At 46.3% G+C, this 13,275-nt stretch overlaps 1 protein-coding gene across 1 annotated transcript in view; it reads left to right on the top strand.

The window, feature by feature from the left end:
• Positions 1-328: 328 nt before the first annotated feature.
• Positions 329-13,275, top strand: part of LOC144161567 (glucoside xylosyltransferase 2-like) — a 69,427-nt gene continuing 56,480 nt past the window's right edge. Inside the window, exons 1-3 of the mRNA XM_077692218.1 lie at positions 329-337; positions 2,136-2,203; positions 7,830-7,977. Coding sequence (XP_077548344.1) covers positions 329-337; positions 2,136-2,203; positions 7,830-7,977 — 225 coding nt within the window. The remainder of the gene's footprint in view (positions 338-2,135; positions 2,204-7,829; positions 7,978-13,275) is intronic.

The following is a 13,275-nucleotide window of genomic DNA, read 5'->3' as shown; positions in this document are numbered from 1 at the left end:
GCGAACCGCCGGCTTATCGCAGTTTGGCCTTGACGAACGCGGCCGGCGGATCGCCGGCTTTGGAAGCGAATGGGTTAATATTATGTTGTGGGCTGCTATTCCTACTGCATTCATAGCCTATTCCAGGGTGTCTTGGATGTGACCTGGACTTCCCTTATTGATCCAAAGTGTTATATCATCTGCGTAAAGTGAGAAGTTCATGTCCGAAACCTTGCATAATTCTCTGTGGACCTTCACCATGGCAAGAATAAATAGTGTTGGTGAAAGTACAGACCCTTGGGGTATGCCTTTTTGTGGGTGAGAGACGGGAGCAGTGAGCTGGTCACCAATGCCGATGGTGAGTTGCGTGTCTTGTAGGAAGTTTCTTACATAGTTGTACATTCTACTTCTACAATAAATGTTTCCCAGTTCTTTGAGAATAGCGTCGTGGTCTATGGGGTCAAATGCCTTCTTCAGGCCAATGGCCAGGATTGCTTTCAGTGGTGCTAGAGGTGCTTCTTTGTGTATATCTTCGTAAATGCGAAGTAAAGCATCTTGGGTGGAGAGGTTGCTCCTGAAGCCTACCATGTTAGGAGGTAGCATCCATTGATCTCCAAGATGCTGTTGGAGTCTATTTAAGGCCATCCTTTCCATTACCTTGCATATATTTGATGTCAGCATGATTGGTCTTAGGTTGCTGAGTTTAAGGGGTTTTCCTAGTTTGGGAATGAATATCATGTGCCCCAACTTCTATTTTGTGTAAAGAGGGTTTCCTCTTCATTAGTAGTTGATTTCTGTGAGCAGAAATTCGAGATCACTTTTTGCCTGGTTTATTAGGTGGGCTGTAGTTATCTGGTCAGGGCCTGGTGCCATGTGTCCTGTGCACTTCTTCATTGCTATTTTAAGTTCAGCCATGGTGAAGTCCTTATCAAGATCTTCGTTGTTGGTACCCGAGTAGTTCCAGTAGTTAGGTTGGGTCGCGGAGGGAATATACAGTTTTTGTAAGTATTTCAGCATTTTTTTTTTGCGGAACCCGCCGCGGTGGCTCAGTGGCTAAGGCGTTGCGCTGCTGAGCACGAGGTCGCGGGTTCGATTCCCGGCCGCGGCGGTCGCTTTTCTGATGGAGGCGAAAAGCAAAAAATGCCCGTGTGTACGGGATTTCGGCGCACGTTAAAGATCCCCAGGTGGTCAAAATTAATCCGGAGCCCTCCACTACGGCGCGCCTCATCGCCTGCGTTGCGTCGGCGCGTTAAACCCTACAATCAATCAATCAATTTTTTGCGGATTTTCGTGCTCATCAATTAGCGTTTGAATTTTGTTTCCAGCCATGATCTTGATGGCCTCTGTATCGATTATGGCTTTTAAGATACGGCATGCCTTACTTGTTCTGAGGATTCTCTGAAGTTGTTCCCTCGCCATCTTCCATTGTTCTCTTCTGAGTTTATCTGAGTACGTCGGGATATTTTGGTTTAGCTTGGCTATCCTTGCTCTGAGCTTGCCATTTGTTTTGCATCTTTTTCAACGCTTGATAAGCGCATTTCTTGCCTCCCATAAATGGGCTAGGTGCCTGTCCACGCAAGGTCCTCCTTCTTGGTTTGGGTAGGTCTTGGTATGCTTCCTTTTTGTGTTGATATCTTTCGTCGAAGCGTCCAGATCAGGGGGGTTTTGCCCTTCTCTTTCTTTTCCATACATGTCCCATTCTGTGATTTGCTTTTTTTTCATTTGAGTCTTCTTGGTTTGGTGTGGATAGAAAGGGCGATAATTGCGTGATCGCTTCCCATGTATTCTTGGGTATGGGTCAAACTGATGTGTCCTTGATGTGGCCATAGTAAGGCCTGGGTTCGTGTTCTGTTCTACTGAGTTTCCCAATCTAGTAAATTCCGGAGTGTCATTGTGGATTGTGTATCCTGCTTCCTGTAATGCATGTAGGAGTTTGCGTCCCTTCTTGCTGTCTTTGCCGTACCCTCAGGCTCGGTGGGGGCGTCGAAGTCCCCATCTAGTATGTGTTCGTATGCACTTCGCGTGGTCTTGGGTCTTAATATTTCCCGAAGTTCATGTAGGTTGTCTTTCGGCGGGCTGTACATACTTGTGATGTGCAGCGGTCTTTCGGTAGTTTGAATTGATATAGTGATGCTGTGTTTTGTGTCCTGTTCTAGGTTGGCGGGAAGTTCTTTGAGAATGAGGAGTACAAATTGCTCTATGGTTTGGAAGGTAGAGTAACCTGGTAGGGTTGGATGCTTTCCAGTTTCCTGTAGAAGAAGTATGTCTGGTTTCCTAGGTAAGTTTTGGATCCACTGATGTAGGGCGTTTCTTTTCTTTTTGAAACCCCTACAGTTCAACTGGAAGAGGCTTATCTCTCTAACCATGATGTGGTTTATCTGCGAGGGTGGTTAGGTGGCCTCCTGTTTTGAGTAGGTGGTCGAAGCGCTGCTCGAAACGGTGGAGTAGTATGTCGGTTAGGTGTGCAAGACTTCTCTAAAGGAGGGCATCTAACGTTTTGTCCATAACAGCTGCTATTGTTTCTTCTAGTGTTCTGAGGAGGGTGTCCACCTTTACCTCTACTTCTCGGAGCCTTTGAGAATGTATCAGGAGGTCAAAGTCGCTGTGAGCCGACGGTGGTATTACTCCACCATTAGGGGTTCCTTCATCATCTGGACTTCTGCGTTTCGGTCCCGGTGTAGAGCGATTTATTGCAACATTACAGTAAGTGTCCATGACACTTCGGATGTCTGGTGTAGTGACCGTAACTGGTGGTGAGTGGTTGGGAGGAAGGGAGCTTGGTTGTGCGAGTGTTTGTGGCAGGGGTATCAGTTGTTTTCGTTGGTCATGTGTTTGCGTCCTAACTGCATCTCTGTAGGACGTATTTGCTTGTTTGGCTGTGCGTATGTGTGGTGATTTAAGGAGTGGCTGGCTCACCTGGCGTTGACCGGCGTTTTCTGGCGGTTGTTGTATGGTCAGGTCCTGGGATTGGAATGGTGCTCCAGGCATCGATGAGCTTCGTTGCCGTGAGGAGCTTTTCGATCGTTATCGGTAGCCGTTATGGGTCTCATGTTCGGCAAAACGTGTGTGGCTTCTTCCACGTTGTTGGGCTTCTTTTTGCTGGGGTTGTTGTTAGTTTTGCTCGGTGTTAAGGTTCCTACGGCGGAATATTCGCTTGTGGTAGGCTTGGTACGATAGTGCGCTTTCCGCAGTTGTCTTTTCTCGCAGGTTTTTTCATCCGCGCTGTGGTTGCCTACGCAGTTAATGCATTGCGTCAGGCAGTCTTGGTGGTCTTCTTCTTGTACGCCTTTGCCGCATTTTGGGCAGAGTGGTTCGCTGGTTTTGGTACAAACGTCAGCTCTGTGCCCGATTGCGAGACATTTGCGGCAGAATTGCGCTCGGGGTCGGTGTGGACGGCAGCGGTATTCGCCTCCGGAGTATATCACGTCACGGGGGATATAGGTGCCCATAAAGGTGATAATTGCTGTGCCAGTTTTGCCAATCATGCGTGCCGAGGTGATGGTGTAACCTGGGGCGGAGAGGTGCTTCAAGAAGTATTCTGAGTCCGTTCCTGGTGGGATGTTGGGAACTACTCCCTTGGAGGTGTCGTGCGTGGCCGAGATATAGATCGATACTCGGCCTGTTGCTGAGTTTGTGCTTATCGACGAAATACTTCCTATCTTCTCGGCTCTCGTCTTGTCTCGGCAGTTCAGGAAGGCGGGGTTTTTGCTCGGGTCGACACGTAGAGTGAAGGTAGTTGCTTCTTTAGGTGAGAGTCTCGCGGTTTGGCATAGCTGGTGGTGTAGTTCACTTAGATTGGCGAACGCAAGCTTGAGCCCCATCGGCGGGTCGTAACATGAGCTTGATCGATTCTTTCGGACTCACCGGGCGCTGCGATATAGGGTGCCTCCAGCCGTCTTTGTCCTGGTATAACTTTGGAGCCGCGCTTGGGTGGTTTGCGCGGCGGCGCCGGCTTTTCGGTGTCGGTGGTTTGTGGAACACGTCCTAATCCTAGTAGGCATAGCACGCACTCACACGCCGGTCGGGACAAGATCACTGGTATGGTCCATTTCGTTGAAGGTAGGGATCAAAAATTTGTTCAGAATGGTTCTTCTCGGTTCCGGTATGCGTTCCGTTGGTCCGGTGAGGTCGCGGAGTGGAACTTGTTCGAAAAAGCGAAGAAACTTGCGGAGCCGTGGTGTCCTGCTGCTTTTAGCTGCGGCCGCCAGCAGCACCCCTCGGGTGGAGAGGAATCGGCGGCGACGGGGCGACAGAAATAAAGGGAGAGGGAAGGAAAGCGGCAGGAAGGAGCAAGTGAACGAAGAGAAAAAAAAAGAAAAATTGTGGTGTACGTAAGGTGAAGGGGTCACATAAACTGGCGACCACCTGCTGACGCTCATCCAGCGGGGAGGGCGTTCCTCGTCTGGCAACCATGGTAGTCTCCACAAAAAAATGGTGTGAAAGTTTGTGGGCGTGCCAGCCGAAGTGCTACCGTTTCCTGTTGGTAGTCTCCCGATTTCGTTTCTTTTAAGACGGCCAGCCGTCAACACACAGAGCCATCTTTATTGCTGATGTGGGTGACTATCAGCCATCCTTTCCTCCAGATGTCTGTTTGAGTCCTGTTGTCAAGCCAGGCAGAGACGCGTCCTGAAGTGATTTCACTATTTCGTACCACCTAGCCTTCGTGGTGGTGTAGCCGGCATATAGCCAAGTTTCATCAAAGAAGAGCACCTTGCGGTGCCGCTGCCTCTACTCGGCGATCTGACGAAGGTGCTTCTGCCGCAACTTCGGCACGTTTTGACGCTCGATTATCATCGCGATTTGTTCGCAATTCTTCAAAACGAAGCTGGTGTTGTTAAGGAGTCAACGAGTGGTGCGTTTTTGAAGGCTGGGAAGGTGCTCACTCCTCAATTTTTCTGTGATATTGTGTGGAGTAGGGGGCTCGTTGCGCTGGAACAGATTCTGCACTATGTTTCTCAGCGCACACAAATTCAAACCATCACATTCACCACCGGGCCTTTTCTGCGAAGGAGCTGTCAGCTTCTGGCCTGTAGGTTTTGCTTTGGATTTCATGTCTAAAATATTCCAGAAACTGACGCCGGTGTACTCAGTTGTCATGTTGCAAGCTTTTGTTTCCCCAATGTGCGGGTACACGTCTCACTGCTTCATGTAGACATTTAAAACTATGCTGACTGTAACAATAAAAAACAATGCCGTAGCCGTTTTTCCTGTACAAATGCTTGGGCGTTAGTCGTCTCAGCGTGCAGTGCAGATCTTCTGGAGCAGTGCTGCTCTCCGTGGTTTTGTACGTCATTGGGGATCTATCATTGCAAGGTATGTTCATATCACCATCATCATATCTTATTTCCTCAAAGACCCCACCTGGAGGTATTACACAAGGGGTGGAAGTACATGGTATCAAGAACATTTGCCATGTAAGGGGTTGGTACAAAGAATACAAAAAACTTTTGCTACACTGAGGCGCATACAAGGTATAAAACATTGCTACGTAGGGGTGGATATAGTGGGTATCAGTACATTGCCATAAGGCCTCATTGACCGAGATGACCGGTTACATTTTTAATGAAAGTTGATAAGCAAGTGATTGTGACAACGTGGTTTAGGAGGTCGTATCAGTCCTTCACAGTAAGGGGAAACAAGGACGCGGAGAACGTAGCAGTTCTAGCATGGTATCGGGAAACTTGGAGGGGGTGGCTGGTGCAGTAAGAAATGCACATCGGGGGATGACGTATGGTAAATGGCTGAGGGGCGAATGAAAGAGCTTGTGAAACAGGGAAAGAGTGGCTGTGTGGCGTAGAAGGGAAAGTGGCTGGCTTTTAAGGACGAAACACTAATATCTCAGGATATGACGAATGTATGAATCGAGCTGAGAGATTTTGAACTGATTAAAGGTAATTGATTAGGTAATTTTGAGGCAGACTCCTTATAGCTAAGGGGTATTCCAGTGTTGGCAGGTGAGGGATTTGTATGCGAGCAGATTTAGGTGTTGAGGTGGGCAACGCTGATGACGCTTCAAGAATCCTAATATTTTGTTTGCAAATGACATGTTTGTTTGCAAAACGAGAGTGTGAAACCTAGATATTTGAAACACTGCACTATTTCTAGAGTGGCGTTAGTGATTTGGTGTGAGAATAGGAAAGGGTTTTTGCGGCAAGTGAACGAGACAAGTTTACACTTGTTGGGGTTAAGTTTGAGACGCCAATTGTCACACCATTCTTGAATGTTATTCAGATCCAGTTAATGGGATGGTTGATCGGAAGCAATAGTTATTGTATGATAAATCACGCAAACGTTGGTGAACATGCGGATTTTGCAAGACCCAGTTAGGGGTAGGTCATTTATGTAGATCAGAAAGACCAGGGGGCCAAGGACGTACCTTTGCGGTACTCCTCACATTCTTCGAGAGGTTCAGAGGATTCGTTATTTATGTGCACGAACTGTGAACGATTAGCTAACAAAGATTTATTCCATGTTAACACTATGGGGTCGACATTTAGCCCGGATAACTTTTGTATTATTTTGTTGTGTGGAACTGTATAAAATGCTTTTGCGTAGTCAAGAAAAATGGCGTCAGTGTGAAAGTTTGTGTTAAGATTTGTATGTATGTCGTGAAGCAATAGTGCTAATTGGGTTTCGCAGGAAAAGCCCTCGCGGAAGCCATGCTTAGAGGGGTGAAAGAAACTATTGGAATCAAGGAAGTTGATAACATGAGAATATATGACGTGTTCATGATTTTGCATGGGATATTTGTTAATGAAATGGGACAATAACTAAGTGGGGCGTTACTGTTACCTGCTTTGTATACTGGGACGACCTTGGAAATTTTAGAATCACCGAAAGGCCGCAGGTGGTGCGTGACTGTGACGACATGAGGTGCAAGTATGGTACAATTGTATTGGTGATGTTCCTTAACAGTTTCGAATAATTTCGTCATTGCCACATGACGAGGAAATTTTAATGTTTTTCATTAGCGAAGAAATGCCGTCTGTGAAAATTGCTAGCGCAGACATGCTGGAAGCTATCGGAGTGATTGTAGGAACGGAACGCATACTGGGCTCTCTGGTGAACACCGACGAAAATGCAATATTAAAAATGTTAGCACACTCGGCATATGGGGTCACTTCATCTGATTTGTTAGTCAGGCTGATAATGCGGGATGTTTTGGGTCGCCGATCTGCCAAAATGTTTTTACGTTATCACTCAGCATTTTTGGTAGGTGCGTGTTAACAAAAGTGTGCTTGGTGTTGCGCATTGCTCTAAGATTGTCATTTTCCGCGGAGTGGTATTTATCCCATGCGCCGGGCGTTTCTTTAGATTTTGCCTGGCAGAAAAGGCATTTTTTCTTGTTGCTTAGTGGGTTTAATATTTAGGTATAGAGGGCTTTTGCTGCGTGGCACGAAGTGTGGTCTTCGGAATGAACTTATTTTTCAGTTCACTAATATTTTGTTTAAAAACTATCCAATTTTCACTAACGAATCCGTTACAGAAGTTGGCTTAAACTCTGGGAAGAAGCTAGTGAGATGGTTGTTATTTCTTTAAAGTTACGTTTCTCATATGAACAAATTGCTTTGTTTAGCATTTCACGTCATTCTGGGGAAAATCAGAAATCTGCATGGATAAATTTATGGATGGTAATTTCTTCGAGGTATGTAATAGATGATAACCTAGATAGATGGGTGGTTAGAATGACATCAAGGATGTTTGCGTAATTGGTGGCAACACCTGTTGGCTCCAATACCAGTGGTGATAAGTTAAATTTGAAAAAAGCATCTTTAAATTCTCTCAACACTTCGTGGTTTCCTTAGAAGTGTCAAGAATGGCAACTTTTGTGGCGTGACTGTTTTGTGCAGGCACATTGTCAAGCTGGTGGTTGTCACGTGCGAGCAGTCACTCAACGTGACGCTCGTCAACCTTAAGTCGGCAGTGGTCTTCACATCAGTTGCTTTGGAGCTGCTGCTCTTTGCCGATGATGCGAACATGGAACCTCTGCGAAAGGCGGTTGGTTTTATTTCTTGTATTTCATTTGTTGCTTCGTTTTTGTGAAGCACCCTACATTGTTACATGGTTACTTAATCGAACATTCGCTTATTTGCCCGTGCAGTACACAGGCGAAAACCGTGGAAAAAAGCTGTTAAAGCAGCTTGTCTGACCCATTAGACACGTTTACCAGTAACAGTGAGTGGCAACTTATGCAGTTGGTACAGACAGCTGCAAAGAAATTAAAAATATCTACAAAACGTACCCTCAGTATCAGCACGTGCAGCGTGTGTGAGGGGGGAAACAAAAATAAAATAAGGTGTAGATACAAAGCTACTATGCAAAGCTTAGCACCACGTGACAAGACAAAGGTCAAATACAGGGAGCGCAGACGAATTGATCCATCCTTAACAGCATTTCCGGTAACTTATACAAATGGCACAGACCGTAGTGAAAAAAATGACAAAAAGGTAGTGTCAGCATGCAGTGTAGACCAGAGACTGTAGCCCTTACAGCTTTCAGCAAGTTTGAATTAGTGTCAGCGAAGAAGAAAAAAAGATAGTAATCCAGAGCTTACTTGACAATAAAAAGTTGCAAAGAGGGGGCAGTGGTAATCGAATTGATCGTAAAAGTATGTTCGGTATACTTACAAGAGCAAGACATAGCATGTACAGTAGACCGTACTACCTCACAATTCAACAACCGTGTATTGAAATCACAGTGCACAAAAACAAGCAAGAGATCACAGTTAGAGAGCCAACCGCAGTTTTTTAGGGAAATATGTTGTGCGTTGACATTCTGGGCATGTAATGAATAAGATGGGCTAACTTACAGCTCTTTGACCCACAATCAAAAACACAGTTAATGCAACAGAATAGAATGTGCCAAACCTCTGGTGTTATGCATTCGTACAGGTCGGCATTGCGACGAAGTTGTGTAAGTTTTAGCTTGTTCTAGCGCTTTCGGAGATCTCTTTTGTGGTCTTCAGTGAACCTTATGTCGAAAAGTTGAAAAATTCGTGTTGGGCGGTTTATGTGCAACGCATTAAAAGTATGCGCTAGAAAGTCAAGGTTGTGTGTCTATGGATTGTAGAGAAGTTTTCTTCTAGAACATCAGTTAAGTTTTTGTTTCTATTTGAGGTAGTAGCCCCAAAAGAGGATACCTTGAGTGTCAAGGTTATTGTGAGTGGCAGTGGCGCAACCACGGTCCCCAACTCTGCAGGGGTTCTTACACCTTCATTGCAATTCCGTGCCTTGCAATATCACGGACCTTCGCACATGTGGGTTGTACCTAGCCGCGCCACGGCCGTACGTGGCTTTGCCGGGGCCAGGCGAAAAGGCATTCTGGTGGCTGAGCCAAAGTTGGGGTTGTTTTGGACCTTCACAGCACTCTTATACCGCAGGATGACATTTTCGATCCTGCTTTCCACAGACGGTACCTCAGGTATGACCCAGTTGGGGGAATCAGCCAGTCACTTTTTCCTGTTTTCCGGTCAACTCTTTCACCTGCCTATCTCATTTTCTGGCCATGTCCTGTCATCTCTTCTTTTCCTCGATTCTACAATTTTTCCAGGTGGCGAGTAATAACCCTAGGTGAGGAATCAGGGTTGAAAACGTAAACGGTATGTGGCTAGCATGACACAGCAAGGACAGGGCATGACACGGTTAGGAAACGGCAAAGTATGACATCTTCACCCCAAGTGATAGAATAAAACTACCGGAGCTTTCGAAGTTAATCAATAAGCGTAAGACAGCTTACATAAGGAAGTATAATAAGGAGAGGATCGAATATGCTGTAAAGAACGGAGGCAGACAAAAAAGAAGGGAAGCGGCGTCTAGGCGCCGGGAGAAATCAGTTGTATGCACTGAAGACAAGCAAGGCGATGTCATAACACATAGGAACAAAATAGTGATAGTAGCCGAGGAGTTCTATAGAGATCTGTACAGTAGCCGAGACATTCAGGATAATGCCGAAAGAGAAAGTAGTTCAGATGAGTTTGCCATCCTGCCAGTAACAACAGAAGAAGTAAGAAAGGCTTTGAAAGAAATGAAAGCGGGCAGAGCACCTAGTAAAGAACATATAACAGCAGACCTCTTGAAGGGTGGCGGGCCAATTGTACTAGTAAAACGCGCAAACCTGTCAATGCCTAATGACCACGAGTGTACCGCAATCTTTGAAGAACGCGAACACCATCGTAACCCATAAGACAGGTGACATGAAGGACTTGAAAAATTAAGGCTGATCAGCTTTCTGTCAGTCGTGTACAAGATACTTACCAAGGTAATCGCTAACAGAATTTCCGCAACCTTAGATTTCAGTCAACCTAAAGAACAAGCCGCGTTCCGTAAAGGCTTTTCAACAATGTACCATATTCACATGATCAATCAGGTGATATTTAAGTGCGCTGAGTAAACTGAACCCCTATATATAGCCTTCATAGATTATGAGAAAGCATTTGACTCGGTCGAAACCCTAGCAGTCATTCAGGCATTACAGAACCAGGGGGTAGATGAGCATTATGTAAGAATACTAGAGGATATCTACAATGGGTTTATGGCAACCATCATCGTCCTTAAGGAGAGAAGTAAAATTCCTATAAGGAAGGGCGTCAGACAAGGGGACACAATCTCTCCAATGTTATTCAGAGCATGCTTACAAGAAGAATTCAGAACATTGGATTGGGAACAGGTTGGAGTAAGGGTTAATAGAGAATACCTCAGTAACCTCAAATTTGTGAATGACGTTGCCTTGCAAAGTAACCCGGGAGACCAATTTCAAAGCATGCTTACCGCACTGGACAAACAGGGTAGAACCGTGGGCCTGAAAATAAATATGCGGAAAACTAAAGTAATGATCAATAACCTCGGGACAGCACAGCAGTTTGAGATAGAAGGAGAGGCAGTGGAAGGGGTAAGCGAATATATCTACTAAGGCCAAGTTGCTACCCCAGATCACAACCATGAGGCAGAAAGAATTCAGAATAAGAAGGGGGTGGAGTGCATTCGGCAGGCCTTCTCAGATATTGATGGCAGCCTACCATAGTCCGCGAGGAAAAATGTTTATGACAGCTGCATCTAACCTGTACTCACGTACGGGGCAGAAAGTTTGGAGGCTCACTAAGAGGGTTCAACTTAAATTGAGGACGAGTCAGCGAGCAAGGAAATGGAAGATGATAGGTGCAACATTACGGGAAAAGAAGAAAGCGGAGCGGGTCACGGAAAAAAACGCGGGCTAGGGACGTATTAGTAGACATTAAGAAGAAGAAATGAACGTCGGCAGGGCATGTAATGCGAAGGCAAGATAACCGTTGGTCATTAAGGGTAACAAAGTGGATCCGTAGAGAAGGCAAGCGTGGCAGGGGGCGCAGAAAGTTAGAAGGGTAGATCAGATCAAGTATTTTGCAGGGATAAATTGGTTGCGGTTTGCACAGGCCCGGGTAATTGGAGATTAATTGGGGAGGCCTTTGCCCTGCAGTGGGCGTCGATAGTTTGGTGGTGATGATATGGCTAAGGTGCGTCTAGAGCGTTGTCATGTTTGGCTCGGTTTCAGCAACCTGTACTTGCTGAAAATTGATCGAATCGCAGTAGCGAACTAAACAGCAGGTCCAGAGACTCGAAAGCCTTATAGCAGAAAGGGTGCTTGGATTTCAGTGATAGAGTGGCCAAAATCAGCTTGCATTTTTCAGCTTCTGCCTCAGCATACCTGCACTGGTCGATGAGCTCCAATTTCCAGACACCGAAGTTTGTGCACGACTCTCCAGAATGCTGGCTCGCACTGTACATCTTCTGCGTTGTCTCAACTTCATCATCAAGGTTGTATCACCTGAGAAAAGCGGCGCAAGGCGGATCCCATGTTCTTATGTCCGCTGTCTTCAGGTGGTGGCCCATCCACGTAAATTTTTTTGGTGGTAACTTCGAAACAATCACGGGGATGGCTACGTTGGTGGCAACTTTGAAGGCCGAAAATGAAACCTTTGTTTTTCAGAGCCACACCGCAATGTTCTTTCCAAGCAGTGGAAGTGAGGCAGCTGAAACGGAAGTCAGAGGAACTTGTCCCTGTAGCTTCTGATTTGACTAAAGTTCCTGGCTGTGGTGACTTTTTGTTCTTTTTGGGTTTCACCTGATTTTATGCAGACCTCAAGTTCGCGTCCTCGTTGTGTGGCGCAGGTGATGAAACTTCACATTCTTGCTTCAATATTGTCGAGGTGGCACAACACTGCATAAAGTACATTTGCGATGAGTTCCTGCGTCGCTTGCAGCTGCTCTTTGACATCGGCTGATGGTGACTGACGCACTGTAGAAGTCTGCAGGGACGGCGGGGCTACAGTTTTCAGCTGCGTTGGTTGGAAATCGGACATTGAAACGCACGGCAGCGATCACGTTCCGGTTAACGTCACTTTGGACGGCTTACAGTGCAGTCGTTCTCAACGGACACAGCGTTGCTCTGACTGGACCTCTTTCCAATCCACAGTAGCGGAGAAAGTGAACTGTTCGTCATCCTATGACGACTTAGTGCAAACACTTTTATCAGCCAGTACTGCCTGCACTAAGTATTTGAGGTTACAGAAAAGATATACTACCGCCGATACAGTGTTTGAAAGACTTCGTGCAGTGCGTCGGAGAGGCGAAAGAAGAGCGCGCCGGACACAATCAACGAAGATATCCGAGATGCTAGAAGAGCACAGAAGGCCATTAAGAGACACATGAACAAGTTGGCCTGCGCGAATGGACTTCGTTTTGTTCTAAGTTGGACCCGAGGAAGCCACACTCGGAAATATGGCGCCTGGTTCGAAGTCTCCGGGCACCAGCGACACAACTTCACCCCTTTAACTCAGTTTCGCTCAGCACAATCAAGAGTGAACTGGACGCTGAAAACGCCTTCTGCAGAAAAAATTACCTATTCGCCGACATCAAACATAAGACCCTCGTCACCCAGAAGTAAGTCTGCCCTAGCCATCACGTCTCCCCAGGATGAACCATTTTCTGTGGGAAAGATGCGCGTTTTAGGCATCTTAAATCGTTTTTTGGAAACTGGCTGCCTATGGCAAAAATATAGCACGGACGTATAGTGGCTGCACTGAAGCCTGGCAAAATACCGACTTCCATCATGTCTTACCGTCCTATTGCCGTCCTGAGCTGCATCGGCAAGCTTGAGGAAAAAATGGTGCTCCATCGCCTGGACTGGGACCTGGCCACTCGCAACGCATAACCACCACAGATGTCTGGCTTCCGCAAGAGACGTATTAGCATTGATAATGCCTTAGCACTTCCTAACAGCATAAAACAAGCCAAAACACAGCGCAACATCACAATCGCTCTG

Source organism: Haemaphysalis longicornis, unplaced genomic scaffold, assembly GCF_048455015.1.
Source record: "Haemaphysalis longicornis isolate Haplotype H1 unplaced genomic scaffold, Haemaphysalis longicornis Haplotype H1 scaffold_12, whole genome shotgun sequence".
Classification (NCBI taxonomy): Eukaryota; Metazoa; Arthropoda; class Arachnida; order Ixodida; family Ixodidae; genus Haemaphysalis; species Haemaphysalis longicornis.
This window is presented reverse-complemented; position numbering and strand designations above follow the sequence as displayed.